This window comes from Bombina bombina, chromosome 1 (genome assembly GCF_027579735.1).
Source record: "Bombina bombina isolate aBomBom1 chromosome 1, aBomBom1.pri, whole genome shotgun sequence".
Classification (NCBI taxonomy): Eukaryota; Metazoa; Chordata; class Amphibia; order Anura; family Bombinatoridae; genus Bombina; species Bombina bombina.
In genome coordinates, this window is record NC_069499.1 from 69,005,823 (window position 1) to 69,022,522 (window position 16,700).

The window sequence follows — 16,700 nt, forward strand, 5'->3', positions numbered from 1 at the left end:
TATATGCAACAGTCGTCATGTTGTCTGATTGAAACCGTATGAATTTGGCCTTTGCTAGCTGAGGCCAAGCCTTGAGAGCATTGAATATCGCTCTCAGTTCCAGAATATTTATCGGGAGAAGAGATTCTTCCCGAGACCAAAGACCCTGAGCTTTCAGGGGTCCCCAGACCGCGCCCCAGCCCACCAGATTGGCGTCGGTCGTGACAATGACCCACTCTGGTCTGCGGAAGCTCATCCCCTGTGACAGGTTGTCCAGGGACAGCCACCAACGGAGTGAATCTCTGGTCCTCTGATCTACTTGTATCATCGGAGACAAGTCTGTATAATCCCCATTCCACTGACTGAGCATGCACAGTTGTAATGGTCTTAGATGAATTCGCGCAAAAGGAACTATGTCCATTGCCGCTACCATCAAACCTATTACTTCCATGCACTGCGCTATGGAAGGAAGAGGAACAGAATGAAGTATTTGACAAGAGTTTGGAAGTTTTGATTTTCTGGCCTCTGTCAGAAAAATCCTCATTTCTAAGGAGTCTATTATTGTTCCCAAGAAGGGAACCCTTGTTGACGGAGATAGAGAACTTTTTTCTACGTTCACTTTCCACCCGTGAGATCTGAGAAAGGCCAGGACAATGTCCGTGTGAGCCTTTGCTTGTGGAAGGGACGACGCTTGAATCAGTATGTCGTCCAAGTAAGGTACTACTGCAATGCCCCTTGGTCTTAGCACCGCTAGAAGGGACCCTAGTACCTTTGTGAAAATTCTTGGAGCAGTGGCTAATCCGAACGGAAGTGCCACAAACTGGTAATGCTTGTCCAGAAATGCAAACCTTAGGAACCGATGATGTTCCTTGTGGATAGGAATATGTAGATACGCATCCTTTAAATCCACCGTGGTCATGAATTGACCTTCCTGGATGGAAGGAAGAATTGTTCGAATGGTTTCCATTTTGAACGATGGAACCTTGAGAAACTTGTTTAGGATCTTGAGATCTAAGATTGGTCTTAATGTTCCCTCTTTTTTGGGAACTACGAACAGATTGGAGTAGAACCCCATCCCTTGTTCTCCTAATGGAACAGGATGAATCACTCCCATTTTTAACAGGTCTTCTACACAATGTAAGAATGCCTGTTTTTTTATGTGGTCTGAAGACAATTGAGACCTGTGGAACCTCCCCCTTGGGGGAAGCCCCTTGAATTCCAGAAGATAACCTTGGGAGACTATTTCTAGCGCCCAAGGATCCAGAACATCTCTTGCCCAAGCCTGAGCGAAGAGAGAGAGTCTGCCCCCCACCAGATCCGGTCCCGGATCGGGGGCCAACATCTCATGCTGTCTTGGTAGCAGTGGCAGGTTTCTTGGCCTGCTTACCTTTGTTCCAGCCTTGCATTGGCCTCCAGGCTGGCTTGGCTTGAGAAGTATTACCCTCTTGCTTAGAGGACGTAGCACTTGGGGCTGGTCCGTTTCTGCGAAAGGGACGAAAATTAGGTTTATTTTTGGCCTTGAAAGACCTATCCTGAGGAAGGGCGTGGCCCTTGCCCCCAGTGATATCAGAAATAATCTCTTTCAAGTCAGGGCCAAACAGCGTTTTCCCCTTGAAAGGAATGTCAAGCAATTTGTTCTTGGAAGACGCATCCGCTGACCAAGATTTTAGCCAAAGCGCTCTGCGCGCCACAATAGCAAACCCAGAATTTTTCGCCGCTAATCTAGCCAATTGCAAAGTGGCGTCTAGGGTGAAAGAGTTAGCCAATTTGAGAGCATGAATTCTGTCCAAAATCTCCTCATAAGAAGAATCTTTATTGAGCGCCTTTTCTAGTTCATCGAACCAGAAACACGCTGCTGTAGTGACAGGAACAATGCATGAAATTGGTTGTAGAAGGTAACCTTGCTGAACAAACATCTTTTTAAGCAAATCCTCTAATTTTTTATCCATAGGATCTTTGAAAGCACAACTATCTTCTATGGGTATAGTGGTGCATTTGTTTAGAGTAGAAACCGCCCCCTCGACCTTGGGGACTGTCTGCCATAAGTCCTTTCTGGGGTCGACCATAGGAAACAATTTCTTAAATATAGGGGGAGGGACTAAAGGTATGCCGGGCCTTTCCCATTCTTTGTTTAAAATGTCCGCCACCCGCTTGGGTATAGGAAAAGCTTCGGGGGGCCCCGGGACCTCTAGGAACTTGTCCATTTTACATAATTTCTCTGGAATGACCAAATTCTCACAATCATCCAGAGTAGATAACACCTCCTTAAGCAGGGCGCGGAGATGTTCCAATTTAAATTTGAATGTAATCACATCAGGTTCAGCTTGTTGAGAAATTTTCCCTGAATCTGAAATTTCTCCCTCAGACAAAACCTCCCTGGCCCCCTCAGACTGGTGTAGGGGCACTTCAGAACCAATATCATCAGCGTCCTCATGCTCTTCAGTATTGTCTAAAACAGAGCAGTCGCGCTTTCGCTGATAAGTGGGCATTTTGGCTAAAATGTTTTTGATAGAATTATCCATTACAGCCGTTAATTGTTGCATAGTAAGGAGTATTGGCGCACTAGATGTACTAGGGGCCTCCTGTGTGGGCAAGACTGGTGTAGACGAAGGAGGGGATGATGCAGTACCATGCTTACTCCCCTCACTTGAGGAATCATCTTGGGCATCATTTTCTCTAAATTTTGTGTCACATAAATCACATCTATTTAAATGAGAAGGAACCTTGGCTTCCCCACATACAGAACACAGTCTATCTGGTAGTTCAGACATGTTAAACAGGCATAAACTTGATAACAAAGTACAAAAAACGTTTTAAAATGAAACCGTTACTGTCACTTTAAATTTTAAACTGAACACACTTTATTACTGCAAATGTGAAAAAGTATGAAGGAATTGCTCAAAATTCACCAAAATTTCACCACAGTGTCTTAAAGCCTTAAAAGTATTGCACACCAAATTTGAAAGCTTTAACTCTTAAAATAACGGAACCGGAGCCGTTTTTATATTTAACCCCTTTACAGTCCCTGGTATCTGCTTTGCTGAGACCCAACCAAGCCCAAAGGGGAATACGATACCAAATGACGCCTTCAGAAAGTCTTTTCTATGTATCAGAGCTCCTCACACATGCATCTGCATGTCATGCTTCCCAAAAACAAGTGCGCAATAGAGGCGCGAAAATGAGGCTCTGCCTATGATTAGGGAAAGCCCCTAGAGAATAAGGTGTCCAATACAGTGCCTGCCGGTTATTTTACATAATTCCCAAGAATAAAATAATTCCTCAAAGCTATGAAGTATAAAATATGCTTATATCTCAATCGTTATAGCCCAGAAAATGTCTACAGTCTTAAAAGCCCTTGTGAAGCCCTTTTTTTCTTATGTAATAAAAATGGCTTACCGGATCCCATAGGGAAAATGACAGCTTCCAGCATTACATCGTCTTGTTAGAAATGTGTCATACCTCAAGCAGCAAAAGTCTGCTCACTGTTTCCCCCAACTGAAGTTAATTCCTCTCAACAGTCCTGTGTGGAAACAGCCATCGATTTTAGTAACGGTTGCTAAAATCATTTTCCTCTTACAAACAGAAATCTTCATCTCTTTTCTGTTTCAGAGTAAATAGTACATACCAGCACTATTTTAAAATAACAAACTCTTGATTGAATAATAAAAACTACAGTTAAACACCAAAAAACTCTAAGCCATCTCCGTGGAGATGTTGCCTGTACAACGGCAAAGAGAATGACTGGGGAAGGCGGAGCCTAGGAGGGATCATGTGACCAGCTTTGCTGGGCTCTTTGCCATTTCCTGTTGGGGAAGAGAATATCCCACAAGTAAGGATGACGCCGTGGACCGGACACACCTATGTTGGAGAAAACCGTTTTAAAACAAAACCGTTACTGTCTCTTTAAATGTTAAACAGGGCACACTTTATTACTGAATATGTGAAAAACTATGAAGGAATTATCCAATATTTACCAAATTTTCACCACAGTGTCTTAATGCATTCAAAGTATTGCACCCCAATTTTCAAGCTGTTAACCCTTAAAATGTGGAAACCAGAGCCGTTTGCAATTTTAACCCCACTACAGTCCCAGCCACAGCCTTTGTTGTGACTTCAACTATCCCAGGGGGGTATTTCAAGCCCTCTAGGAACGTTTTCAGTGGACACCAGACCCTCTCACATGCATCTGCATGCACTGTACTTAAAAGAAACTGTGCAATAATGGCGCGAAAATGAGGCTCTGCCTAATACAGTGAAAGACCCTTCCTGACTGGGAAGGTGTCTAAATTAGTGCCTGGCAATAAAAACGTTCCCCAAATAATAAAAGTGTGAAATCCACTTCAAACTTTAAATAAAAACTGAAATAAACAATCGATTTAGCCCTTAAGAGTGTCCACCAGTTAATAGCTCATAATAAGCCCTTTATTCTTCCTAAGTCTAAGAAAATGGCTTACCGATCCCCATGAGGGAAAAATGAAAGCCTTCCAGCATTACACAGTCTTGTTAGAAAATGGCTAGTCATACCTTGAGCAGAAAAGTCTGCAAACTGTTCCCCCCAACTGAAGTTCTCTCATCTCAACAGTCCTGTGTGGGAACAGCAATCGATTTTAGTTACTGCTGCTAAAATCATACTCCTCTTTTAAACAGAACTCTTCATCTCTTTCTGTTTCAGAGTAAATAGTACATACCAGCACTATTTTAAAAAAACAAACTCTTGATAGAAGAAATAAAAAACTACAACTAACACCACAAACTACTCACCATCCCCGTGGAGATGCTACTTGTTCAGAGCGGCAAGGAGAATGACTGGGGGGCGGAGCCAGAGGGGGAGCTATATGGACAGCTCTTGCTGTGTGCTCTCCTTGCCTTTCCCTGTAGGGGAGGAGAATATCCCACAAGTAATGGATGATGCCGTGGACCGGACACACCAATGTTGGAGAAAGAATATCAATTTAATAATAAAAAAATAAAAAAAAGTGCACTAAAGTCACAAAAACAAAAAAAGAGACAAATAAACTAAAACAAATACATTTTACGCAAAAAAAAAAAAAAATACAATGCCCATGCAGCACAGAATTACAGCAAGTTAGAAACTGTGTAGCATCTTTTAATCTTCAAATAAAACCAGTGCAATTTCACAAGCATATACAGATTATTGCTGCAATTTAAAAACAATTAAAAACTGATACTTGTACTAAATTGGTGGTGAAAAGCAACCAGCTTGCTGATGCTCCTTTATTTCACAGACCACACCTGAAATACGTAGTGGAACGTAAGCCAGTCGGTTGTGTTGTTATTGTGGAAGCCAATGTCTATTTGCAGCTCCACCCTCTTTCATTACCATTTAAGTACCAAATATCATTTCTAAATCCAGCAATGATCTATAAAATACTGTATTTAAAAAAAAAAAAAGGAGGTGGTGTGGTGCTGGGTGAGGCTTCATTTGACATTGATTGATCAGTTAAAGTATTAAAAACTTGTATATTCAATAGTGTCATATTCAGCAAGTTGAGGAGAAAAAGATTGCCTAGGTCTTAGCAACTACATTGTTAGATTTCCACAACCCTGTAAAAGTATGAACAGTAATGAACTTTCACTTAAAGGGGACAGAACACTAATTGCAATTACTATATTTTTCTGCATCTGTGCAATAAAACATATTAGATGAGTGTGAGCATTTTTTTCTTTGCTGTAATTGTTTTTTTAACAGCAATTAAAAAAAAAAAAGCACCAAAATGTCAAGATTTATAGAAGTGTGAATGATAAAAATATTTTGAACAGAGCAGAAAGGAACCAATGAATGGTGCTAAAAATCAACTGAGCCCACTACTACATATTGACCAAGAGCAGCCCCACGGTAAAGAAAAAAAACAGAGAAAACCCCCCAAAGAGTTTTAAAAAGAGGACTTGAAATAGAACTATTGCAAATCTTAGTTCAAAACTTTTAAGCTATTAAGTTACAGAATAGGTAATTTTACCTATAATAACTCCTTAGAGGATAAAAAAATCAAAATCAAACATGAGTTCCCAAAGAAAGTCCCAGAGTAAATCCCTTTGACTATAGCCCATCAATGTGATTTGTCTCACTTTTGCTCAAGTAGAGAAATCCTTTAAATGTAGCCTATTTGGACACACTGAATACTGAGTATTGAAATAGTCCAAAATATGCTACATAAATGAAATACTGGCTTCCTAAAGACTGCTATAAAAAAAGCTTTCTAGGTAGACATATGTGACAAAGGCCAAGGCCTTGCCTGACTGTTGCATAGACTATTAGATTTACATAGATAGGGGTTCATAATCTTTCTCCACTTGCACAAAATACACTCCTTGAGTTACTGCTGTGTAAGGGCAGGCTAGGCAGAAACTGATTCAGGGCCTACCATGAAGAGATTAGTAAGCATAGAGGAAGCTAAGAAACCTGAGGACCTCTGATTGCACGCAATTCCTACTTTCTCCAAAAACTTGCAAAAAGTATCCAAAATATTATTTTAATTAAAAAATAAAAAGTAAAAACAAATTCTTCAAACTTTTAAAATTACATAATTTTGTGCTTCTATAAGCAATTAGCTTAAATGCTGTAGCTTGTCTGTCAACTGTCAGCCAATAGGGAAAGACTGTAAATAAATAACATGCACTACTAGCCCTGTGGATGAGGGCTCAAAATATTAAGAAGTGAATGCTGTTTTTGATCCCTTGCGCATGAGCGAACCTACTTTTCAGAATGTAAGAAGCAGCAGTCATTGGATTACTGCCTCTTACCCTCTCTGCCACCTTTGAGTTGGTGGAGATTAAAAGCCCCAAACACATTGTTCAGGGTAACTGAAAGGCCCTGGTTTTACACAAGGACAGGGGTGGCTTGTGCAATGGTATATCCTGATAAATGCCGGTTGACAGGTTCCCAAGTTCAGCACAGGGGCCTGCTCTTTATTTATGCAGTCCCATATTGACCTCCTGCAGGAGAAACAAATTCAAGAGGATTCCGATGTGAGTAATATTGGAGCAGTCAAACATTTGTATAAGGCAACACAATCTTTATATAATGTTTTAACTGTGTTTAAAATGTTTTCAATGCAGACCTGTGTACATGTGTGCTTAGTAATAACAAAATAAAAATGATAAATACAATTGTATTCCATATTTCTTTATTCCTATGGCGATCTACCTGCAGGTGTGGCCATGCTGCTTCTAAAGTTGGCTCATCTTCTTCTGGATCAAATTCTGCTCCTGTTGGATTTGATGATGGTGGTAATGTCCGAAACATATTCACAGCAAACTTGTGAAGAAAAAAAAAAAAAAATTTTTTATTCAATTACACAAACAAAAAGGATTTTTCAGGTTTTAAATGACAACATGCAACTTTAGAGATGATTCTTAACCATTGGGTTAATATTAAAAGGGATACTAAACCATTTTTTTCCCTTTCAGGATTCAGATAGAGCATGCAATTTTAAAAGCAACTTTCTAATTTAATCCTATTATACATTTTTCTTCACTTGCTTTCTTTATTTGAAAAAGCAGGAATCTAAGCTAAGGAGCTGGCCCATTTTTGGTTCAGAACTGGATAGCGCTTGCTGATTGGCAGTATATTGTAATATAGAACCATGGAGAAGGTAGAACTATTTGGAGTTCCTACAAATAAATATATTTTAATACATAATCTGTGTTTCTGATATAACATTTGAATATTTTTTTTATGGTATTCTACAGATTGAAAGATAATTTTCTTATAATTGAATTGTACCATTCAATATCTCAACAATTTGGGGAAATGTTTTTACGTTCGATTTGTTTAGTGCTTTTTAAATAACCTTTTGTCACTCCTAAAAATAACCATGTCGATGTTTAACTTCAAGTTATAGGGTAGTAGGCTACTACAGAGGCCCAATCATTCCACTCTGAATTAACTAGAGGGGTATGATACCCCCTCGTGATAGAAGGAATTATCCTCATGATCCGAGGTAATGATGATTGGATGCCCCAAGAACACATCTGTGCAGTTTGACAAAGGAGAGGGTAAAATTTAGACCCCCTACCACTTCTAATAAAACACAGAGGGTTTTGAGACCTGAGTCTGGAAAGAGGGGGGCTCCCATCTTTTGAATTTAAGGTTTTATAACCCTTATATTGTGATTGAACACTATTGATATCAAATCCTAAACTTTGGTGTTTTGTGAAGACGATGCTAAAAGTGGTTGCATAAAATGTGTTTGAAATGTTTAGGAAAACTTAAATTATGCTTACTTGATAATTTTATTTTCTTCAGATCGAGAGAGTCCACAGCTGCATTCATTAATTTTGGGAAAAAAGAACCTGGCCACCAGAAGGAGGCAAAGACACCCTAGCCAAAGGCTTAAATACTCCCACTTCCCTCATCCCCCAGTTATTCTGCTGAGGAACAAGAAACAGTAGAATACCAAGGTGAAAAGGTGCCAGAAGAATAAAGATCAAATACAGATGGGGAGCTGTGGACTCTTTCCATCTGGAGAAAAGAAAATTATCAGGTAAGCATAATTTAAGTTTTCCTAAATATTTCAAACACATATTTTATACAACCACTTTTAAAAAAAATTTCATAAATGGAAAGAGTCCACAGCTGAATTCATTAATTTTGGGAAAACAATACCCAAGCTATAGAGGACACTGAATGCAAAAACGGGAGGGTACAATAGGCGGCTCATTCTGAGGGCACCAGGCCTGAAAAAACCACAACCCAACCAAACCTCGCTTTGTCGGTGACGGGCAAAAACAACTAGAAGGAAAAAGGCCCCAAGGACACTGACCCACAGATAATCCGAAGGCCTAACTAGAGACTGCAAATCAGACTCACTGAGCCAACAAACCTCCAGGAGAACCGTCTCCCAGCAGTTGGTCCCAAAAGGGAGAGGACAAGGGATACCCAAAAGGTACAGCAAAATCCAATAAAGGAAAAGCCCCATTCAAAGAAGGCCAAGTCCACAGAGACCCGAATGGATCCCGAGAACAAGAGGAGACGACACCCAACCCACAAGGAGCAACCTGGCATCTCCAAGGAGAAGAAACATCTCCCAAATAACGTGCAACAGCACCGAAAAGACAGCTGAAGACAAAGTCCTCAAAACGACAAAACTCAGAAACCGAAAAATTACAAGTAGCAAAGAAACACAAAGTAACCCCAAAACCGGCCACCAAAAGGGTGGAAGAATGGACACAGCCACTTCAACCTAAAGACAATCCAGCAGACGTTAGACCCAAAGAGATCTAGCAAAGTCACCGACTAGGTCTTAATGCGGAGCCAGCAGCTCCCCAGATAGAAAGGAACAACTCAAAGAGAAGCCCAATCCCCAAACCTGATAAAACATCTGTTCCAACCTCCCGAACACAGGAGAGGTCCCTAAAAAAGGAACCACACCTCAGTAAGGAGGACAACGAGCCCCCTGAAGAGGAGAGAGTCGACAAACACCTGCCCATAAGACAGGAAGTCGTAGGAAGAACCAAGAGGACACAAGGCCACGTCACAGACAAACACGGAAGAACCCCTTAAAAACAATTGTGCTAGCACACATACCAGGCGCAAAAGTGACAGCTGAGCAACCGCAAACCTTTCGTTTGCTAGGCAGGAAAGCCCATCAGGTCACATTAGTTGGCTGTCCCAAAGGAACCGTATCGTCTGGCATAAGACAAGCCCAAAGGAGCCCCGACTCTCAGCCAGAACAAGGGCTAAGCCCAAGTATCCAGGAAGCTGGAACACCCAGGCCAGTCCTAGGATCATAAGGTTCGGTAACATTCCACAGCGGGATCCACAAAGAGAAAATGAAGAGTAAAACCCATGGCAACCGGAAGTTCAGGACAAGAAGCCCGGGCCCCACAAATTTTTAGATTAAACAAACTTCCAGGAACATAAATCCCTCGTCTGATATAAAAAAAAACAGACCTCCCAGGGAAAAATCCAGAATAGCCCGGATAACAAGAGAAAGAAACCCTTGCAAGTCCCGACCTAAAGGGAAGAGACCACCCCTTGCAGGAGCCCAACACTCCAAAGAGCCAAGGCCATAAAAGGACACTAGAGCTAACAGGCATCCAAGCAACATTAACATGATTGTGCTTGAAAAGAGCAGCTAATCCCCCTTAAGGGACACAAGGCACTGCTCATTTTATTAACCTCGAAAGGAAGAAGCCTGTGTAGACCTCGCCGGGGATCGAACTAGCAACCCTCGGATTACTAAAGTACAGAGTAGCCACAAAGCATTGGTATGCTGAGCTAGCTGCCCAGCTAGCCATGAACACCATGCACAAGCGGAACAGTGAGGAGAAGTCACCCGAACAGAGCAACATCAAGCCTCCACATCACTTCAGATTTGAAATCAGAGGACAGTAAAACATGGGCTTGGAAGTCACCTGGATGGCAATACCCGAACCCTATGAGTGGAAAACCACTAGGACCTCTTCTTGCCAAGGAGGAGATGCAGAGCATTCCCAACACCGGGGAAGGACTCCTAACCAGAGCCCAAAAAGACTTCACTGTCTAATGTCCCGAAAAAAGGAAATTTATGCTTACTTACCTGATTAAATTTATTTATTTTACGATATGACAAGTCCACGGATTTCATCCTTACTTATGGGATTACGCCTCCTGTTCAGCAGGAAGTAGCAAAGAGCACCACAGAAGAGCTGTATATATAGCTCCTCCCTTCCCTCCCATTCCAGTCATTCGACCGAAGTTAGGAAGAGAAAGGAAAAGCCAAAGGTGCAGAGGTGACTGAAGTATAACAAAAATAATTACCTGTCTTAGAAATGACAGGGTGGGCCGTGGACTCGTCATATCGTAAAATAAATAAATTTATCAGGTAAGCATAAATTTCCTTTTCTTTTACAAGATACGACGAGTCCACAGATTTCACCCTTACTGAACATCTCTTACGCAAGCCTGGGCAAAGAGAGAAAGTCTGCCCCCTACTAGATCCAGTCCCATATCGGGGGCCGCCCCTTCATGCTGTCTTGTGAGCAGCAGTGGGCTTCTTGGGTTGTTTACCTTTGTTGCAAGCCTGGTTGGGTCTCCAAACGGTCCTGGCTTGAGCAAAATTCCTTTCCTGTTTAGCGGAAGAAGAAGCGGGGACTCTTTTGAAGTTCCGAAAGGACCGAAAATTATTTTGTTTACCCCTCAGTTTAGCTTTCTTTCAAGTCAGGCCCGAATAGGGTTTTCCCCTTGAAAGGAATAGCCAAAAGCTTTGACTTAGATGACACATCAGCAGACCAAGACTTTAACCATAACGCTCTACGAGCTAAAATGGCAAATCCGGCATTCTTAGCCGCCAACTTGGCAATCTGCAAGGCGGCGTCCGTAATAAAAGAATTAGCCAGCTTAAGAGCCTTAACTCTATCTAAAATTTCCTCTAAAAGGAGTCTCAGTCTTAAGAGACTCTTCTAAGGCGTCAAACCAGAAGGCCGCCGCAGTTGTGACTGGCACCATGCAGGCTGTCTGTTGTAACAGAAAATCCTGATGAATAAATAACTTCCTTAGAAGACCCTCCAATTTTTTATCCATAGGGTCTTTGAAAGCACAACTGTCCTTAATAGGAATAGTAGTACGCTTAGCCAGGGTAGATATAGCTCCCTCCACCTTAGGGACTGTTTGCCAAGAGTCCCACACACTGTCAGCTATGGGATACATTTTCTTTAAAGTTAGGAGAAGGTGAGAACGGGATACCCGCTCTTTCCCATTCCCGTGTAATAATTTCTGAAATTCTCTTAGGAATCGGAAAAACATCAGAGTAAGCAGGCACTTCTAAATATTTGTCCATCTTACACAATTTCTCTGGTGGAACCACAATAGAGTCACAGTCATCCAGAGTCGCTAAAACCTCCCGAAGTAAGAGGCAGAGGTGTTCAAGCTTAAATCTAAATGACATTACGTCCGAGTCTGTCTGAGGTAACGCACTTCCCGAGTCAAAAAGCTCCCCCTCAGACAGAAGTTCCCTGACCCCCCAATTCAAATCCCTGTGAGGGTACATCGGAAATAGCCATCAAAGCATCAGAAGTCGCAGGGATCAGAGTGGCCTCTGTCCTGCTGCGTTTGCCCTGCAATACTGGCAACTTAGACAAAACCTCTGTAAGGGTAGATGACATAACTGCAGCCATATCCTGGTTGAAGCACCCGGCGTCGCTTGGGTGGGCGTTAAAGGTTGTGACGCTTGGGGAGAAATTAGTGGCATACCCTGATTCTCATCAGACTGAGAAGCATCCTTAGACACACTTTATGAAAATCTGCTCTTTACATTGTAAGGCCCTTTCAGTACATGAGGGACAAAAAGTAAGAGGGGATTCCACAATGGCATCTAAACACATAGAACAAGTATTTTCCTCAAGTTCAGACATGTTAAACAGACTAGCAATAGCAATAATAGTCGTTCTTTACTTACTATAGTGAGCTCTGAAGTAAAATTACAGACAAAAAATTTGAACTAAAACGTGTACTGCGCCTTTAAATAATAAAAGCGCAACAATTTTTCTGTTATCAGCAAAACAGCGTTTGCGGTAATAAAAAATGCCCTTATGTGTCCTAATAGACTTTACAATATTGCACCACTTGTTTGGCGATGTTATTTATCAAATAATATCAACTTTTATGAAGTTTAACCAGTTTATTAACTTTATCAACACTTTAATTACCTGCCCCCAGATCACACTGCTTCGGCTTATATAGCGTTCCTAAGTTCCTTTGTACCCTTGGAGTACAAAATAACTTAGGCCCCACCGGAGCCCAGGACCTTGCTGCTTGATCTGGATGAAGACTGCGCGGCTGAGCGCGCATAATTAGGCCCCGCCCACCTTGGGCGTAACTCGAGTCGCACTGAGGCCCGCATGGTCCGAAAACCAACATGTCGGATATCCCAACATAAATGTTAAAAAACTCCATGTGCCCCTGATAATACACACTTTAACAATAAAAGCACAACAACCATAAATATAGCTCTCTCCCAGGCCTGTTATTTTTTGACCTAATAACACCAGCTCATGGTCAGCAAACCGCATCTCCCAGCATCAGCCCACATATGTATATGTGAAAAATCAATTACACTGATAAATATCAATATAAAAGGGAATCCAGGTACACCATTTCCATTTCTATAGTGCCTACTGATTATCCCTCCCCAGTTAGGGAAAAATGTCAGCCTGTTCTGATGTATCAGGTCTCCCCAGAAACAAATGACTGAACATACCTCAATGCTGCTTGTAGCAAGACACGGTTCTCTACACTGAAGATATTTCTTTACACTACCTTCAATTGCTCAGTGGAAAACCAGCCGGATCTTAGATAATGTTTGCTAAGATCATTAACATCAGGGCAGAAAAATAAGATGTCTCCACTCCTCCTAGGGATTAAGTGAGTAATGATTTTTCCCTGAGAAAAATAGTACTCACTGGCACCATTTTAAAATAAAAAACTTCTTGATTGAAGAATCTAAACTAAAACCTCACTTTATCTCTTCCTATCACTAACACAGGCAAAGAGAATGACTGGAGTGGGAGGAAAGGGAGGAGCTATATATACAGCTCTGCTGTGGTGCTCTTTGCCACTTCCTGCTGAACAGGAGGCGTAATCCCATAAGGATGAAATCGGTGGACTCGTCATATCTTGTAAAAGAAAGGAATAACCAACTCCTGAAGGGAATCCAAGTCCCCCGAATGTGACCCATCCACAAGGAGAAACGGACAAAGCCCAAGAATGTCTCAATCCCCAAGGCAGAACATAGTGATCTGAGATGTCATCACAGAAAATACAGCTTGTCTGCAGAAAGAACAGAACCCATGCAGGAACTGTTAGACATAGTGCTTTAACTTTGCAGCTCTACTCTTCAAACAGAGCTGTGTTCTGGCTGCACTGTTTAAGTGCTCCAGTGCATCAAGAGAAAAATGCTGTTTGAAGTTAACAGACAAATATGCAGTAGCACTGTAAAGCAGCAGTGCATTGATTAACCAGCTTTTTTCAAATACTCCCCTAGTCTTTCCCAGTCTGCAAAGCTGTTTATTCTGAATGTAAGACGTTCTTATGAGCATTGCACCTTTTTATTACTACATTTCTATGTAAGACCAAGAGAAAAGGAAACAAATTTATTCAAGACATTTTATAATTTAGTTTATCTGCAGCTAATTTGCAATGCAATTTTGAACTACTGCACTATATGATACAACGTTAAAAATGTTTTTATTCTTTAGTTAACCAACACATTGCAATTGAACTGGTGCTTTAGTGTAACTGCCTAATTTAAAATTGAATTTTATTTAAAAATGGTTTGCAGAAAAATTTTCACTTAAAAAAAAATCTCATTGCAGTAAGTGAAAATAAATTCTGCCACTGGGGTCTCAATGAAGAAGAGAATCACTAAAAGTCCAAAAAGGACAATTTCCTAAAGTCACACCACCCCGACCGGCAGAAAATAGGCACTAAACCCTGTAATTTTCCCACCACGTAGGAAGGAATACTCTAGGTTCCGAGGGTACCGGAAGCAACAAAGAGTGACACAGCAAAATTCACTAACCTAGTCATCAGAGAGAGACAGCTAGTTGGGACTGAAACAATCCCGAGAGCCGCATGGACCCGCAAGTCCTCTTGAGAATGCTTAGCTGAAAATTGTAAAACAATAACAAGAAACAACAATAATGTTGAGAGCACTCGGCACCCCAACCTGACCAGCAAGGTATAATAGGCGCCACGTGTCTGAATAAGCCAAAAGACAGAAGATCTGAACCCAAGCAGGACCAGCCTGCAACCAGAGTCATAAATGCCAAGCTGGCTAAATCAGAGGGAGGAAGAATAAACAGACAAAAATGGGACTAACGTGTCCAGAACAACTTCCGTAGAAGCAAACAGCGAGTATCGAACCCAGAGAAAGTTCCAGCAGGAAACAGTATGAAAAAGAAAATTCATCCTAACTAGATAAAATAAAATGACAGGCAACCCGAGGGTTAACGCCCAAGAAGAACAGCAAAATCTGCAGGACCAGCCTAATGGAAACCCTGTTCTTCCAACAAAACTGGGAAGGATCTCGATAACAAGACTTCATCCCTCCCCTCCCATGTCTAACGAGGTGAGCCATTCGAGGGAGACCTCAAAATGCCTATAAATACACCCCTCACCAAACCCACAAATCAGTTTACCAAATAGCCAAGTAGTGGGGTGATAAAATAAGGAGTAAAAAAAAGCATACAAAAAGAGGAACTGGAAATATAATTGTGCTTTTAATACAAAAATCATAACCACCAAGAAAAGGGTTGGCCTCACGACTCTTGCCAATATGAAAGAAATGAATTTATCAGGTAAGTTCTTAAATAAATTATTTTTTGTTTCATATAATTGGCAAGAGTCCATGATCTAGGGATGTATGGGATAGAAATACCTAAGATGTGGAAGTCCATAGAAGAGTCACTAGAGAGGGAGGGAATGAAACAACAACAGCTATTTCCACTGAAAAAATTAAATCCACAAAAAAAATGAGTCTCATAAATTTCATATAAATTTCAAGAAAAAAAACATTAAATCATAAGCAGAAGAAACAGACAGCTGCCTGAAGAACTTTGCTACCAAAGACTGCTTCAGAAGAAGCAAATACATCAAATGGTAAAATTTAGTAAATGTATGCAAAGACCAAGTTTATGCTTTGCAAATCTGATCAACTGAAGCTTCATTCTTAAAAGCCCAAGAAGTAGCGACTGATCTAGTAGAATGAGCTGTAATTCTCCGAGGCGGAGACTGACCCATCTCCAAATAAGCCTTGTGAATCAAAAGTTTTAACTAAGATACCAAAAAAATGGCAGAGGCTTTCTGACCTTTCCTAGGACCAGAAAAAACAACAAACAGTCCAGAAGTCTTCCTGAAATCTTTAGTAGCTTCGACATAATATTTCAAAGCTCTAACAACATCCAAAGAATGTAAAGATCTTTTCTTTCAAGAGTATTCTTAGGATTAGGACACAAAGAAGGAACAACAATTTCCCTACTAATGCACATTACATTAGTAATACGAATTCACAACCTTAGGAAGAAATTTAAACGAAGTCCGCAAAACAGAAAAATGAAAAATCAGAAAAGTTGACTCACAAGAGAGAGCAGACAATTCAGAAACTCTTCTAGCTGAAGAGATAGCCAATAGAAACAAAAACTTTCCAAGAAAGTAAAAAAGAGAGAGAAAGGGTTAATGGTGTTTATGAGCTACTACTTTTCTTCGAAAGTTGCTGGATCTCGTTGTTGAAACCAGTTCTTGCAAACACTGTTTCAGCAGAGTCTTGGATAACTTTTATATAGATCAAAGTAACCTTTGCTAGAGTGTAAAGAAAAGTATATTCAGGGAATGGCGTAACTGCTTTAGCAATAGTCCCTCTGACTTGGCAATGTAAAGTCAAATTAGCACTCAGCATGAAATAACAGCAACAGTTCTCACTAAATGCTGAAACATAAGCGGGTATGCACTCACCACTTCAGTCCTCTTGTAGTGTAGAGATCATCTCGCCTAATGGAGCCGGTATCCCTGTTCCTCTGTCTCACAAGTGCAGCGTCTTTGCATAGGCGGTGATCCGTTTCCTCATGCAAGCTGCTTGTGGCGTACCACGTGACAAGGGATCGACCTATCCTCGAGCAGACCAGGTATTTCCCCGATGACGTTACAGGTGGGCAGATCAGACACGCCAGACAGAATGTGTATGTAGATTTCCCAGGAAAACACCAGTTAGCTGCCGTTCTCGGTT

At 41.2% G+C, this 16,700-nt stretch overlaps 1 protein-coding gene across 3 annotated transcripts in view; it reads right to left on the reverse strand.

Annotated features, from left to right (window-relative positions):
• PPP2R5C (protein phosphatase 2 regulatory subunit B'gamma) overlaps positions 1–16,700 on the reverse strand; it is a 488,552-nt gene that overhangs the window by 310,620 nt on the left and 161,232 nt on the right. For all 3 annotated transcript variants that reach the window (XM_053697445.1, XM_053697446.1, XM_053697447.1), the window contains one exon: positions 7,145–7,255. In XM_053697445.1, the coding sequence (XP_053553420.1) occupies positions 7,145–7,255 (111 nt within the window). The remainder of the gene's footprint in view (positions 1–7,144; positions 7,256–16,700) is intronic.